Source organism: Catharus ustulatus, chromosome Z (genome assembly GCF_009819885.2).
Source record: "Catharus ustulatus isolate bCatUst1 chromosome Z, bCatUst1.pri.v2, whole genome shotgun sequence".
In the NCBI taxonomy this organism is placed as follows: Eukaryota; Metazoa; Chordata; class Aves; order Passeriformes; family Turdidae; genus Catharus; species Catharus ustulatus.
In genome coordinates, this window is record NC_046262.2 from 43,290,682 (window position 1) to 43,303,401 (window position 12,720).

Sequence of the window (12,720 nt, forward strand, 5' to 3'; positions counted from 1 at the left end):
ACACTAGAGTGGGTGTCTCAGAAATGTAACAGTGGAGATAACCATGAAAAGAAAAACATCTCTTGTCTGTAAGTCCATTAGTCACCCCTAGTGGAGATGGTCTTGTTTAAAATATGAAACCCAAATATGCAGTGCTACTGCAAGAATTTAGGTCTTCTCCAATCTAAATGATTATACAGTTCATTATGTGACTATTGAGGGATCACATGACTACATAAGTACTGTATAGGAATATAAACAGTAAATAAATCATTAATATAGAGGAAAAATTGCTTGCTAAATATTTCCGTTTAAGTATTGCAATGAAAGCAAACCTGCTGGGGAAAATAGCACTGTGTTTTGAGGTACAAAAACTCAAATACTCAAAATTTGTGCAAGAATGAGGTCTCTATGCTCATCTGCTCAACATTCTGTAATAACCAGGTCTATGCAAACAATTAAGTGCTGTCCATTCTATAAAATTTCACTTGTATTTGTGAGAATACTCAATTTTTTTTAACTAAACAGTAGAACACTTAATTGAGAAGACTGTTGCTTCTATTACCACCGCTTTTTTATTAGCCAAGACTTGTGATATGCAGGGATTTTTTGGTTGGTTTGGTTTGGTTTTGGTTTTATTTTGTTTTGGGGGATTTTTGTTGTTTTGGTTTTGGTGTTTCTTTTAAGAAGAAGCTATGAAAAACCTTACTTCACTACTTTCTCAGTAAGTTAAACATCCCTGTTGCCTACAGACTGTGGATGTTTGGTCTTGGCTGGTGTCACAGAATGAAGTTTATGTACAGAGGATGGTACCCAGATTATGAGGCACGAGGATCATCAGTACCTGTGTCGAGTTCAGTGCAGAGAAATTACATGAGGGATGAACTGTTGATCTGCTGGAAACATGAAATCAGCTTGAATTTAACCAGAGGGTTTGTAGAGCCTCCTAAAACTTGTGTTCAGCAGAAAGGTTTTTGATTTGGTTTTTATTTCATGAGATGCTGCACTGGAGAAAGAAGCTTGCTGGGTGATTATAATAGGTCTGCAAGGGAAGAGAACTGAATGGAGGACTGGAGTGGGAGAAGGAGAAACTGATGGATTTGGAAAGACACTGAGGAGGGAGCCAAAAGGACTGGTCTATCTCAGTAAAGAGAGTCTTTCTGATGGAAAGACTTTCTGGATGTGCAGCACAAGCCAGGGAAACACTAGGCAGGCAGTACAGTGTAGGAGCCCCACAGCTGGGGTGTCCATTTCCATGGCTTGCAAGCCTTTTCTGATGTGGAAGGTTTGAGTCTCCTCTGACTTAGGCCAAGAGTTAATGTCTGTGACTGATGCACTTCAGCTGGAGACATGCTGTTATTTGCTCTGCGAAATGACAAAACTTATGTTTATTTTCAGATATACAGGCATGTAATCCTTTTGCAGTTTTATCTGTTAAATTCTGCCACTTATTCTTGCACTTTTATCTGCTACATTTGTTGAGTTGAGTATACTATTATTTCCCCCTAACTCCATCACTCACTTTTAATACTAGGGGGCTGGTTTAGAACCATACAATCATCAAGGGGATGTTGGAAGAGGCCTCTAAGACCATCCAGTACAACAACCAACCTAGCACTACCACTGTAACTCTAAACCACTAAACCACACTAACCAGCACCAGATCCAAATGCTTTTTAAGGACCTCCGGGGATGGGGACTCCACCACCACCCAGGGCAACCTATTCCAACGCCTGACCACCCTAACAGTGACAACTTTTTTTTTCTAATACCTAATCTGATTCTGCTGTCTCAGTTGAAGGCATTTCCTCTGATCCTCTCACTGCAGGTGCAGTAGAAGGGACTAACCCCCACCTCACTACAGCCTCCTTCAGATGCAGAGAGTGATGGGTCCCCCCTGAGCCTCCCCTTCTTCTGATTCGACTAACCCAACTCCCTCTCCCATTTCTCACAAGATGTATTTTCTAGTCCTCTCATGAGCCTTATTGACTTTCACTGGACAAGCTCCAGCATCAGAGTCCTGGAGGTGTGAGGGTGCCAAAACTGGACTCAAGGGGCAGCCTCAGCAATGCCAAGTACAGGAGGATGACCACTTCTCTTGTCCTGCTGGGCACACTATTCTTGGTTCAGATATCATTGGCTTTCTTGGCTACCTGGGCACACAGTGGGTCACACTGAGCTGGCTCTCAACAAGCACGCCCAAATCTCTTTTTGCCAAGCAGCTCTCAGACCACTCCTTTCCCAGCCTGCAGCACTGCATGGGTTTGCTGAGACTAAAGAGCAGAACCTAGCACTTTATTGAGCCTCATGCAGTTGTCCTTGGCACACTGATCGAGCCTGTCCGGGTTTCTGTAGAGCCTTCCTACCCTCGAGCACGTCTGTGGATCAACTAATACACTTTAGGGGATTTCTTTGTGCAGGATGCATTGAAGTCTACTTTTTGGTTGGATTGGTTGTGCTTTTTTTTTTTTTTTTTTTAATATTTTCCCTCCTCCTGTGTCTCTGCTGTGAGCGTTCCAGACGCGGGGACAGGAGGGCGCTGTCTGTGTGCTCGGAGCCCCAGCGATCTGCCGGGTGCCCACGAGAGGTCAGCGCAGGCTGCGCGGCGAGCGCGGCGCCGGGCGGCGTTGGCCCCGCCGCTCTCCCGGGAGGGTCCGCACCGAGCCGTGCCGGGCTGTGCCGGCACCGGGGAGCGGCACCGGCCTGCTTACACCAGCGCTGTCGGCAGAATCCACCCACTCACGTCTGAGTGCTGTTGCCATGGGATAGTCCCCGCCGTCCCCCATCTCCCCCTTGACCTACAGGATGATTTTGAGTTGATCCGCCAAACATCTGTGCCCACCGGTTAAATGTATTAAAAACGTGTGAGGAAAAGGCCAAGAAAGCAAGCAGTGGAGACCGACCTTCGCTAAAGTTCAGCTTGCTTATTAGGTGTCAAAGGTATCACATCTGCAGAGTTGTTGCCTTCAAACCAGGGACGGGACCTTGGGCTTGCACAGCTCTCCTTTCTCCTTTCTACATCTCTTCTGCGTCAGAAGCCTGGAGTTGAGACTATGGTTGGAAATAAGCTGGATCAAGTATCTGGTAATGAATGCTCCACGGCCTTCAGCACCATCTGTGCTAGGAGACCCGGGAATAATGAGGCGAACTGAAAAGTGTCAAGGAGCCCTAATTCCAGGGTGCTGCATCATTAAGCTGAAACTGGAAGCTTGCATGTCAGATTAAAAAAGGATTAAGGTGTTAATATGGTTCCATATATCACTTTATTACCTAGACTATTATGTATATTTTACTATTACATATGCACTGTTCTCCACTCTGAGTTGCTTTGGCTTACTAATTCGGATCCATTTTAAGTAACTCTTACTGTAATGAGAAAGTCATCAGAGTCATAGCTGATATCAGCCTCTTTGAAAGCTGTGAGTCAGTCTGGATTTCCCACCTATTTCATCAGAAATAGACTCTTGAATACTTCTAAGAGACATACCATTTAATGTTTCTTACCATTGAAGCTATTCTTCTGCAATCACCCCCATTTATATACTTTGAGAAAAAAAAAAAGCAAAAAATTAAGGAGGCAGTTGTATGGAGGGTTTTCGTCTTTTGAGAATGAACGGTATATGCTATGCACACAATGCTAATTCCAGCAAGTGGAGACAATTGCACTTGCCTGAATACAGCCCAGGAGATAATTTTCTGGAAACTTCTCACATCTTTTTTAAAGAAAGCCAACTAAGAATTTATGCCCTTCCCCGTCAAATTCAGACTGACAGGTCACTGGCTTGGCTTCTAAGTCAAGAATGCCTTTGCACGTTAGAAGGGTAAAAAAGATTCTTTTGCTTGAGAATTGGTGTTTGCAGTGAAGATTTTCTCCACAGTACTAACAGCTCTTTAGACATCAGAGAAATGTTTTTAGAGAGGCTGGATGTGTTTGGCAGACATCACGCCTATGCTGTCACTGGTTTAAAATGGAAACTCACTAAGTGATTACTGCCAGGTCGAATGCTGTCACCTGTAGTGTCACTAGGGCACTAACTAGAAACAACTGGAAATAGAAGCACAGCAACTCATTAGAGTGGCTCCCTTTGAGAGGCATTTTGGAAACTGTGGTTCTCTAAGAGACTGAAACTATTGAGCAGAGTATAGCATATACAGTCACAGATAAAACGTGCTTCATCCAGGACTCCCAGTGAAGTACTGGAAAGGACATCCCCGGGTTCCTACACATTCGAACCGGGGCGATGCGGCCGCAGGCTAGGGAGCAGCAAGGGTGACAAGTCGGAGAGGTGTGCCTGTGCATCCCGCTGGACTCGGCGCGGACAGCTCGCAGTAGCACAGGTTACCCTCAGGTGGCTCTCCACAACCTCTGTGAAACCGCTCGGTGGAGAGAAGTGATAACTGCGAGCTTAAGCCTAAGCTTAAAGCGCTGAAGCGACGTGAAAAGTGATTTGCCTTTTAATAGTTAGATTCTGCTCATCCGCAGCGGGAAGATGTGTTTTATTATTGCTTGGTTTGCTGACAAAGAGGTGCAAATCTGTCTTCAGGAATCACACTCTTTTCATTCTGAGAAGGATGCACTGTCCAAATTACAGCTACTTTTAATAATGCTCGACTGAAAAAAAATAAGGAAAAATGTGTTCGTTCACCCCTCCTTCCCTCACGAGGATCATAGGACAGTAGTACCTGCAGAAAGATTGCCAGTGACCTCAGAACAGACCTGCATCGGGGCTTGCCACCCTGCAAGGATGAAATCTTCACTCTGGACAGGCAGCCTGCTCCGCTGCTGGACTGTTCTCTGAGAGAAAGGGTTTTTCCTACACCCCATCTGAGCCTCTTGATTCATCTTAGGTTCATTGTCTCCTGCCACCCACTAGGCATTGCTGTGAAGACCCTAGTATTATCTTCTCGATGATCACTGCACAGGTTTTGGGGACTGCAGTTTGCCTCCCAGACTTTGGGTTTTGCAGTTTTCCTTCTCCAGTCTGAGCTGGCCCCCGTCCCTCAGCCTGCAGAGCAGGACAGCAGCGCAGCTCTGGACTCCTAGGTGCCCTCATCTGCTCTTGCCCCAGTTTATCGATGTTTCCCCTGCTGGGGGTGCCCAGACCGGACAAACCGCATTGCTGCTGTCCCGTGAGTGCTGAGCAGAGGGGGATTATCGCCTCCCTCGGCCGGCTGGCCATGCTCCTGTTCACTCAGACCGGGGCACAGAGCGGCTTTGCTGCAGCCGGGGCCACTGCCGAGCATCCCCAGGTGGCTGCCAGTGCAGCCCCAGGACCTTCCCTACAGAGCAGGCACCTCAGCCCTGGTGGTTGCAGGGGCTGTCGAATCGCGGCGTTCACATTTGCAGAAACCATATTAATAAAACCTTTTGTTCCCTTTCTTTAATTTTTATTTATTTTCTTTTTCTCCCCGGCACCGCCGGCAGTCTCGGGCCGGCGCGTGCCTGCGCGCCCCCCCGTCCCCGCCCCACGTGGCCTCCCGGCACGAGCCGTTCTTTCCTCCCGCCCCCCACCCCCCCGCTTCCTCTCCGGCGCGCGCCGATTAGCATAATAAAGCCGCCCCTTTCTCCCCCGCCGGCCAATGGGAGGCCGGGAGGCGCCCGCGAGGGCTATAAGTAGCGCACGCCTGCCAGCTACTGCCTCAGAGCTCCCACGGAGTGCGCACGGGCAGGGCTGAGGGAGCCTCCGCTCTTTGGGGACTAACTGCTATGACTCTGGAGGAGATCCACGGACAGCAGCCCATGCCTGCGGGCCACGATTGGTACGTGCGGGTGGGCACCAGGGAGCCGAGGAAAGCGGATAGCGGGCGGTTTTAGGGTGGTTGCGGTGGTGGTGGCGGCACGGTGCTGACCTTGTGTCCTCTCCCGGCCCGCAGGATGCAGGGCGCCGGCACGGCCCTCCACGAGCTACTGGTGTCGGCGCAGCGCCGAGGCTGCCTCACCGCTGGCGTCTACGAGTCGGCCAAGCTGATGAATGTGTAAGTAGGGCGGTGGGGATAAGGGGGAGCGTGTAAGTCAGCCCAGCGGGGCTGCGGGGCGGCCGGCGCGGACCGCGGGTCTCATGAGGCTGCTCCCTTCTTGTAGCGACCCCGACAACGTCGCGTTCTGCGTGCTGGCTGCGGACCAGGAGGACGAGGGGGACATCGCCCTGCAGATCCACTTCACTCTGATCCAAGCCTTCTGCTGTGAGAACGACATCGACATCGTGCGGGTGAACGACGTGGCCAAGCTGGCGGCCATCGTGGGGCCCAGCGAGGACTCCGGGGAGCCGCGGGATCTGCACTGCATCCTCATCACGGTGGGTGTCCTGCGAGCGGCGAGCGCAGTCCCCCCGGCCGTGCCGGCTTTGCTCCGCACTGCCAGAGCCCGCCGGGGCCGCCCCTGCTCCCGCTGCGGGTGGTCGAGTCCTCGGCTGGGCACAGATAGGGCACTTGGCACGCAGCGAGTCAGCTGAGTAGTAGTAGGAGGAGGAGAAGGCAGAACTTCTCGTAACTGGATTTCCTCCGCTGTCCGCAAGGGCAGCATCGCTGCTTCCTGTCTTGTCTGTGTCAGGACAGAAACTGTCTGGAAGTGCCTTCAGTTCTAAGCTAATGCTTCTGTAAATATTGTGATGACCTCAGCTGGCAGGCAATACTCATGGTGTGCAACTTTTGTCTTTCTTGCAGAACCCGAATGAGGAAGGCTGGAAGGACCCAGCTCTGGAGAAGCTGAACTTGTTTTGCGAAGAGAGCCGAAATGTCAATGACTGGGTGCCAACTATCACCCTGCCTGAGTGATGGTCACCTGGTACACTGGGGAGGCTAAAACCTTTGTTGCATTCTCAATATGCTGTGCGTTCACCAAAATGTGCAACAAGCTGCTGATTCCATGGATTAGCCTGGTCAAGAGACTGGATTAAAGTCGCTCAGACTGGCATGCAGTGGGCTCTTACAGAGGAGAAAGAGGAAAACAGCTCATCTCACCAGTGAGCCTCAGTAGGCTGCAACCGTGGAGAGACTGACATACCATGGAACTGAAAGTATTGCAAGTTTGGCTATGTGGAACTGTTTCAGAAGGGAGAGGGAAAGTTGAGGGGAGCGGGCCAAAACTTTCCAGAAGGACTGGATAGAGTACTGTAACTAGGAACTGTTGGTGCTGTCTGCAAAACACAGGAGAAGTATCAATATTTATGGAGTATTGGGGATTGGTTACTAAGACAAATGCAGATATTCCAAAGCAGACAGACTTCAACAGGCCTCTTGGGTCACTCTGCATATCTGTTTTAGTACTGCAATAACTTTTATTGAAATATTTGCTGCTATTGAAGCTTTCATAATAAATTTTGACAATTAATTTCTGAGGCTGTCTTGCTTGCTGGGTGTGGGAAAGCATGTCACTGAAATACCACTGATGTTTTGCTTGTGTGCTGTAGTCAAAGATCTAGCCCACACTAATGGAGTTATTGCTCAAATACTTTCCTGGGCTGGCTGAATGAAGTGCTGTGCTGTCCAAGTTGATAATTCAACCTTTTACCCTCTTGCAACAGCTGCTTACCGCAACAGCTTGCAAGACTAAGGAGTCGCATGCCTAATGAGCTCACTTATTGTTATAGGAGGTCTTTGTAGTCTGCTGGAGGAGCACAATGCATGTTAGAAACATGGATTTTTTTGGAATACAGACCTCCAGTAAATGGCATCATTGATTCTTAAATATGACTTGGATGCATTCAGAGCTGACGTGTTTCCACTTGACAGAAGTGGCTAAAACATGATGGGGGGGCTGTAAAACTCCTTAGATGTCAAACACATCTAACATTTGCTTTGATTAGAATGACATCATTAAATCTAAAACTAGCAAATGGTGAATAAACATCACATCTGCCACAAGCTGCTCTCTGATTGCCATATGCTGTAACAATAGAAGCTGTCAGTCCAGAAGGCAATTTTGCAAAACCTAATTGCATGACAACACCAAATTAAGTCCAAAACAATTTAAGGATGGTGTGGCCTTTTTTTAGTGATCCTGCCATGAAAAGTTAATTGGGTGAATTGATTTGGCCCTATGTTAAAAGGGGAAACATCACCCCATTTTTGTGCACAAACTGCATGTGCTCCAGACTTGACATTAAAATGGCACAGTAATAATCCCCTCTCCACAGAGCAAGAAAGCTAAACTACTCACTTCCTTTATAGGCACTAAAACCACTCAGTTATCACAATTGCATTTCCTCTGGGCTGGCTTGCAGTGATTGACAGTAGCACTTGCTGAAAAGTGGTCATTTCCACTTGAGCAAGGAAGCTGCTTGCTCTCAGTTTCATTGTTCCTGATAAGGGAAGTTCAAATTCAGCTCCAGCATTCCTGGAATATGCTTCCTTGTACAGGAGGTATCTAGCAGAGTTTGGCCTTTGTTACAGTGTCATGAGAGGCTGTAGGCTGGTGGCATAACCAGAGTTTAGGCTGAAGTAAACACTATGGGGGCCTCAGACCTCTGCAAGTATTCATTTTTGTACTTAAGATACAGGAGTTTCTGCACAGCCTGTTTTTCTACTTAACCTGCACTCAGCAACTGGTGTCTGTCTAGGACTTTTAGAAAAGTCACATGAAGAAGCAAGAGAATAGGCAGCTCTGGCAGCTGTGATAACAGAAACTGCCTTTGAGGCAGTTGCCTTGATACAGAGAACATATCAAGTGTGGGTCCTTTATTAGGCATTTTTATATTTTTCTCTTAGCAAATGCAGGTTTCTTCATTTTGCAGCCAAGAAACATATTTCTGTTCTTTGCTTGGGGCCTGATCAGTACTCAGAGCCAAGAACAGATTAAAGTGGACTGTCCTGAAATCAACTTTCATGTGAAGTGTAAGCAGTACTTTACAGCCTTGAGTGGTTTAAACAAGCCTGAGAAGACTAAAGGAAGTTCTCACGCATGTGTACAATTACATACATAAATCATTGAAGTATAGCAGAGAGTAAGTGTAACTGGTCTGTTGACTGAGACAGTAGGCAGAGATAGTGGTACCTGGTGGAGAGTTTAACTTTCCAGCTTTTATGGAAGGGCAGCAGCAAACAATAAAATTGGTGGGGCAACACCAAAATACACTTGTGAGCATGTTTCCTCTAGCCTCATGAAAGATGGGAGGACAACCTTCTCCTTCAGTCTTGTGAAACTATTAGCTGTGCCCCATGAGAGGTAGATGATTTCTTATTTTAGTGACCTATACAATTCTCCTGAAATCCCTTCTTGATCACTGCAAATACACTGTAATACGAATTGCACAAAACTGAACTAGCCTGCAAATGTTATTAATACAGTGCTGCAACTAAAGGCAGCTCTGACGTGCAAGTTATGTGCTGCTGCAAGTATCTGTAATGATCAACACTACTTAATGTAGCAAAAATTCAGCAGCTGGTATCTACATTTTCACATACTCAGATATATAACTGCACAAAGAGCAACCATACATTTGTTAAAGATAGGGAGGAGACTTGGATATTAGTGGCTGTAGTGGGGACAGCTGCTCCAGAGATGGTTGGCTCACCAGATGTCCAGGATGTTTTGTCAAGTACCTGGGAGATCTGGAGATTGGGACACTAGTCTCTTGTGTCTGTGGGCACTATGCCCTGAGTATTTTGCCTTCCCAGAAAACAGAAGTACCGAGGAGAGAGGCACTATGGGTTTCTAGAACCACTGGGAGCTCTGCCAAGGTGCTCTCCTCCCAGCTGTGTTGCACAGTCTGCACAGGCTGGCTTGTGCTATGCCATGGTGGCCACGTCAGGGGGCTCTGGGGAGGAGACTGAAGTTAATAGATGTTAATAATAAAGGTGGTTCTTCAGGACATGACCAGCTGAGAGACATGGCACGAGGTGCAGGACATCGAGTGGAGTTACAGAGTGGTGATGCTTGTGGGTTTGCTTTCTGTCAAACTCTTCACTTGTATGCTACTAGGTGATAAAAACCATGCATTTCAATATTGTCATCATCAGCTTTGGTGTTGTGCTGACTATATTTCTAGGTACATTTTTAAATAAGGTGATGTATAAAGTTTAATTTCAATTTTCTGAGCAATAACTTCGCATTTTTTTCTTTGTATCTATTTCACCACCTAATGGTAACGACTGACAGGAATTTCCTTCATATGTGGTTTCCTTCTCTTAATGGTGTTTTCTTCCTGTTACACTTCTGTGCATCACTTTACCTTTCTCTCTTTGTGGTTATAGATAGCCATCTCTTCAGATGCCTGACAGTTTTATTTTGTGCTATATTAACTGCATTATCATCCTGTCAGAATATATGTATGAATACTGGCACACAGTTGTTGTAAACAATGCCTCCTCTTTTCCTGGGGAGTAGAAAATATGAAAAGAAAAATAATAAAGGGAATATTATGAAGAAGAAGGCAAACTACTGCACAAAATAAAGCTTGCATAAAATCTGTGCATATGCTAGATGATATAAACAGTGTTTATAGCCCTGGATGCTCAGGGAAGGAGCTTAGAGTTTTCTGCAGACTGGTGGAGTTTTAGTTATAGGTGGAGGCTGTTTGAATTAATGCATGTTCTGTAAGCAGATCTTTGCAAAATTGCTAGTGCTAGAAACATGCCATAGCACTGCTGTCTGAGACATAAGGGAGACCTGGCTCATCTCAACAAATCTATTTATGCCAGCCCTCTGATCCCCTGACACCAGGAGGAAAGAGCAGTGTGTGCCCATGTTAGAACATGGTGGTACGCAGTCAGTATCTTCCAAGTGGACGCAAATGCCACCACATGTGTGTGCAAGAGAGATGTGTGGAGAAGGATGTGTGATCATTGTACTGCTTGTAGGGGCACACATTGTGGACAGCTGGGCTCATGACTATGCATCCACAAGACTTCGTTCACCGCAAGGCAGCAGAATCCAAGGCTGGTGGAGAGATGGAGCTGTACAGACAGTACATGCACCTCACCAGAGCCGTTCTTGCTACAGGTTTTTATGAAAACTGCTTTTCATTCCTGCTTATTCCTTACCCACTTCATCACAGCAGCGATGATTTACTCACTTAGTAAAGTTTGAACATGCAACAATAGGATATTGAAAAAGCTGCATTAATACTTCTTTTATAATTATTTAATACTGAATGAGTGAATACTTGTATTATTCTGCATTTTTCTGCAATAAGATATTGTTAAACACAACAATCTGACTATTGGAATGTATGTGAAATACTGGTTTGAATGTATCATTATCTTTAAATGTATGATCAGATTCTCTACATCACAGTTATAATACAGTTATAATATTTCCTCCAGTCTTCCATTGCACTGGCATATGATTATTTTGCTATGCTTATTTTATTTTCATCCCTGAAAATATTACAAAGTTATTTCCTTCTGTGTGTATAATCCTCTCTGTAGAGCTGACTTTACTTTAGAATCATGACTTTGCAATGTTAGTATCAACACACACAGCTAATTCAAAATTACTTTGTTCAACTATTTTTTTTTTGTTTGTTTTGGTTTGGTTTTTTCTGGTTTGGTTTTGTTGCTTGCTTGTTTGCTTGCCTTTTTACCATTGGAGAGATAGCTATAGAAAATAATATGAAGTTTAGTTTCTGTTTTTATATTGCCTCTGCTACAACTGGCAAGAAAAAACCCCACATTTTTAAAATTATTATTTTGACAAAAGCTGTTATAACCCTGGTGGGAAGTCCCATGTATTATTTATTGCAGAATAGTGACAAAATTTAACAAAGAACATGTAATATGAATTTTAATATCACAAGGAGGTTCTGTCTCACTAGACCTTGAATTAAAGAATTTTCAGAGTGGGGAGTTTGAGTTTTGCTTTCTTTTCCCTTTCTGGGGGTATCTAAGCTCTGTAGCAACCTAGCTTTCACATCCTACTGAAGCTAGCACAAAGCAATGGTGCTTAGTAACTTCTGTTTAACTGCATAAATAGCTAAGGTCCAAAGTTTCAAATTTTCTGTTTTAGAAACAAGACGTACTAAGTGCGTTTATATACCAATATCCTCCACTGTGAGCCCAGAGCCAAAACCCTCCAGTCAATCAGTTTATTTAGCTGCATAGCCATAAACTTACTAGCCAGATTGAAGCTTTGCTCCTCTGCTTAAGAATGTGTACTGTAAGGGCACAGCTGCATTAAATGTTTTAGCCTTGATCAGTCGAGTGGCTGGAATGAATCTCTGGATCTTCTCCTGCTAGCCTGCTTTGGTTCACACAGCAGAACAGAGCTGGACCATGAAAACAGGATTTCTCTTGGAAGAAACCAAGCCAGAAGACATACTCTAAGGGACCACCTAATGCTTTCCAGCTGCCATTGCGCGTTCAGTTCACGGGACCACACTTGAGGTACATACAGTACAATTATTTGCTGATTGAGAGTAAATAGGCAAGTCTTGGCAGTCAAAGAAGAGAAGTACGTTGGCCTACTTTTCACAAAAGAAGTGATTTTAGTGTAAAACACATACCAATTTGTTTTAAACAATTGCATGCTCTTGAATTAACAGGGTTAAAAATCTGCTTTGGCAGCAGCTTGCTGAATTTAATTGTTTCTGAGGCAAGAACGATGAATGGGACTATTTCTAGAAGTGGTTGCCAAAGGTAGTTTTTGTAATAGGCCAGCACTGCCCAACTGGCAGCATCAGGACAGCTTTTCCTGGCCTGATGCCTTTGTGCCTGAGGAGCAGGTGGCCTCGTGAGCCATGCCTGGTGCTCCCGCCCCGCTGCTCTGCCACCCTGTAGGACAGACAGCGACTGCATGGATCCTGT

At 45.8% G+C, this 12,720-nt stretch overlaps 1 protein-coding gene across 1 annotated transcript; it reads left to right on the forward strand.

Annotated features, from left to right (window-relative positions):
* Nucleotides 1–5,604: 5,604 nt before the first annotated feature.
* On the forward strand, nt 5,605–7,309 carry GADD45G (growth arrest and DNA damage inducible gamma). Its single transcript, XM_033085756.2, has 4 exons — nt 5,605–5,739; nt 5,854–5,955; nt 6,062–6,275; nt 6,643–7,309. Exons 1-4 carry the CDS (start codon nt 5,687–5,689, stop codon nt 6,751–6,753), a joined length of 480 nt encoding a protein of 159 aa, XP_032941647.1. The 5' UTR covers nt 5,605–5,686; the 3' UTR covers nt 6,754–7,309.
* The last annotated feature ends 5,411 nt before the right edge of the window (nt 7,310–12,720 follow it).

Coding starts and splice junctions, on each gene's coding strand:
- GADD45G (XM_033085756.2), top strand. CDS start 5,687: ATGACTCTGGAGGAGATCCACGGACAGCAGCCCATGCCTGCGGGCCAC. Junction 5,740..5,853: donor ATGCCTGCGGGCCACGATTG/GTACGTGCGGGT, acceptor CCCGGCCCGCAG/GATGCAGGGCGCCGGCACGG. Junction 6,276..6,642: donor TGCACTGCATCCTCATCACG/GTGGGTGTCCTG, acceptor TCTTTCTTGCAG/AACCCGAATGAGGAAGGCTG.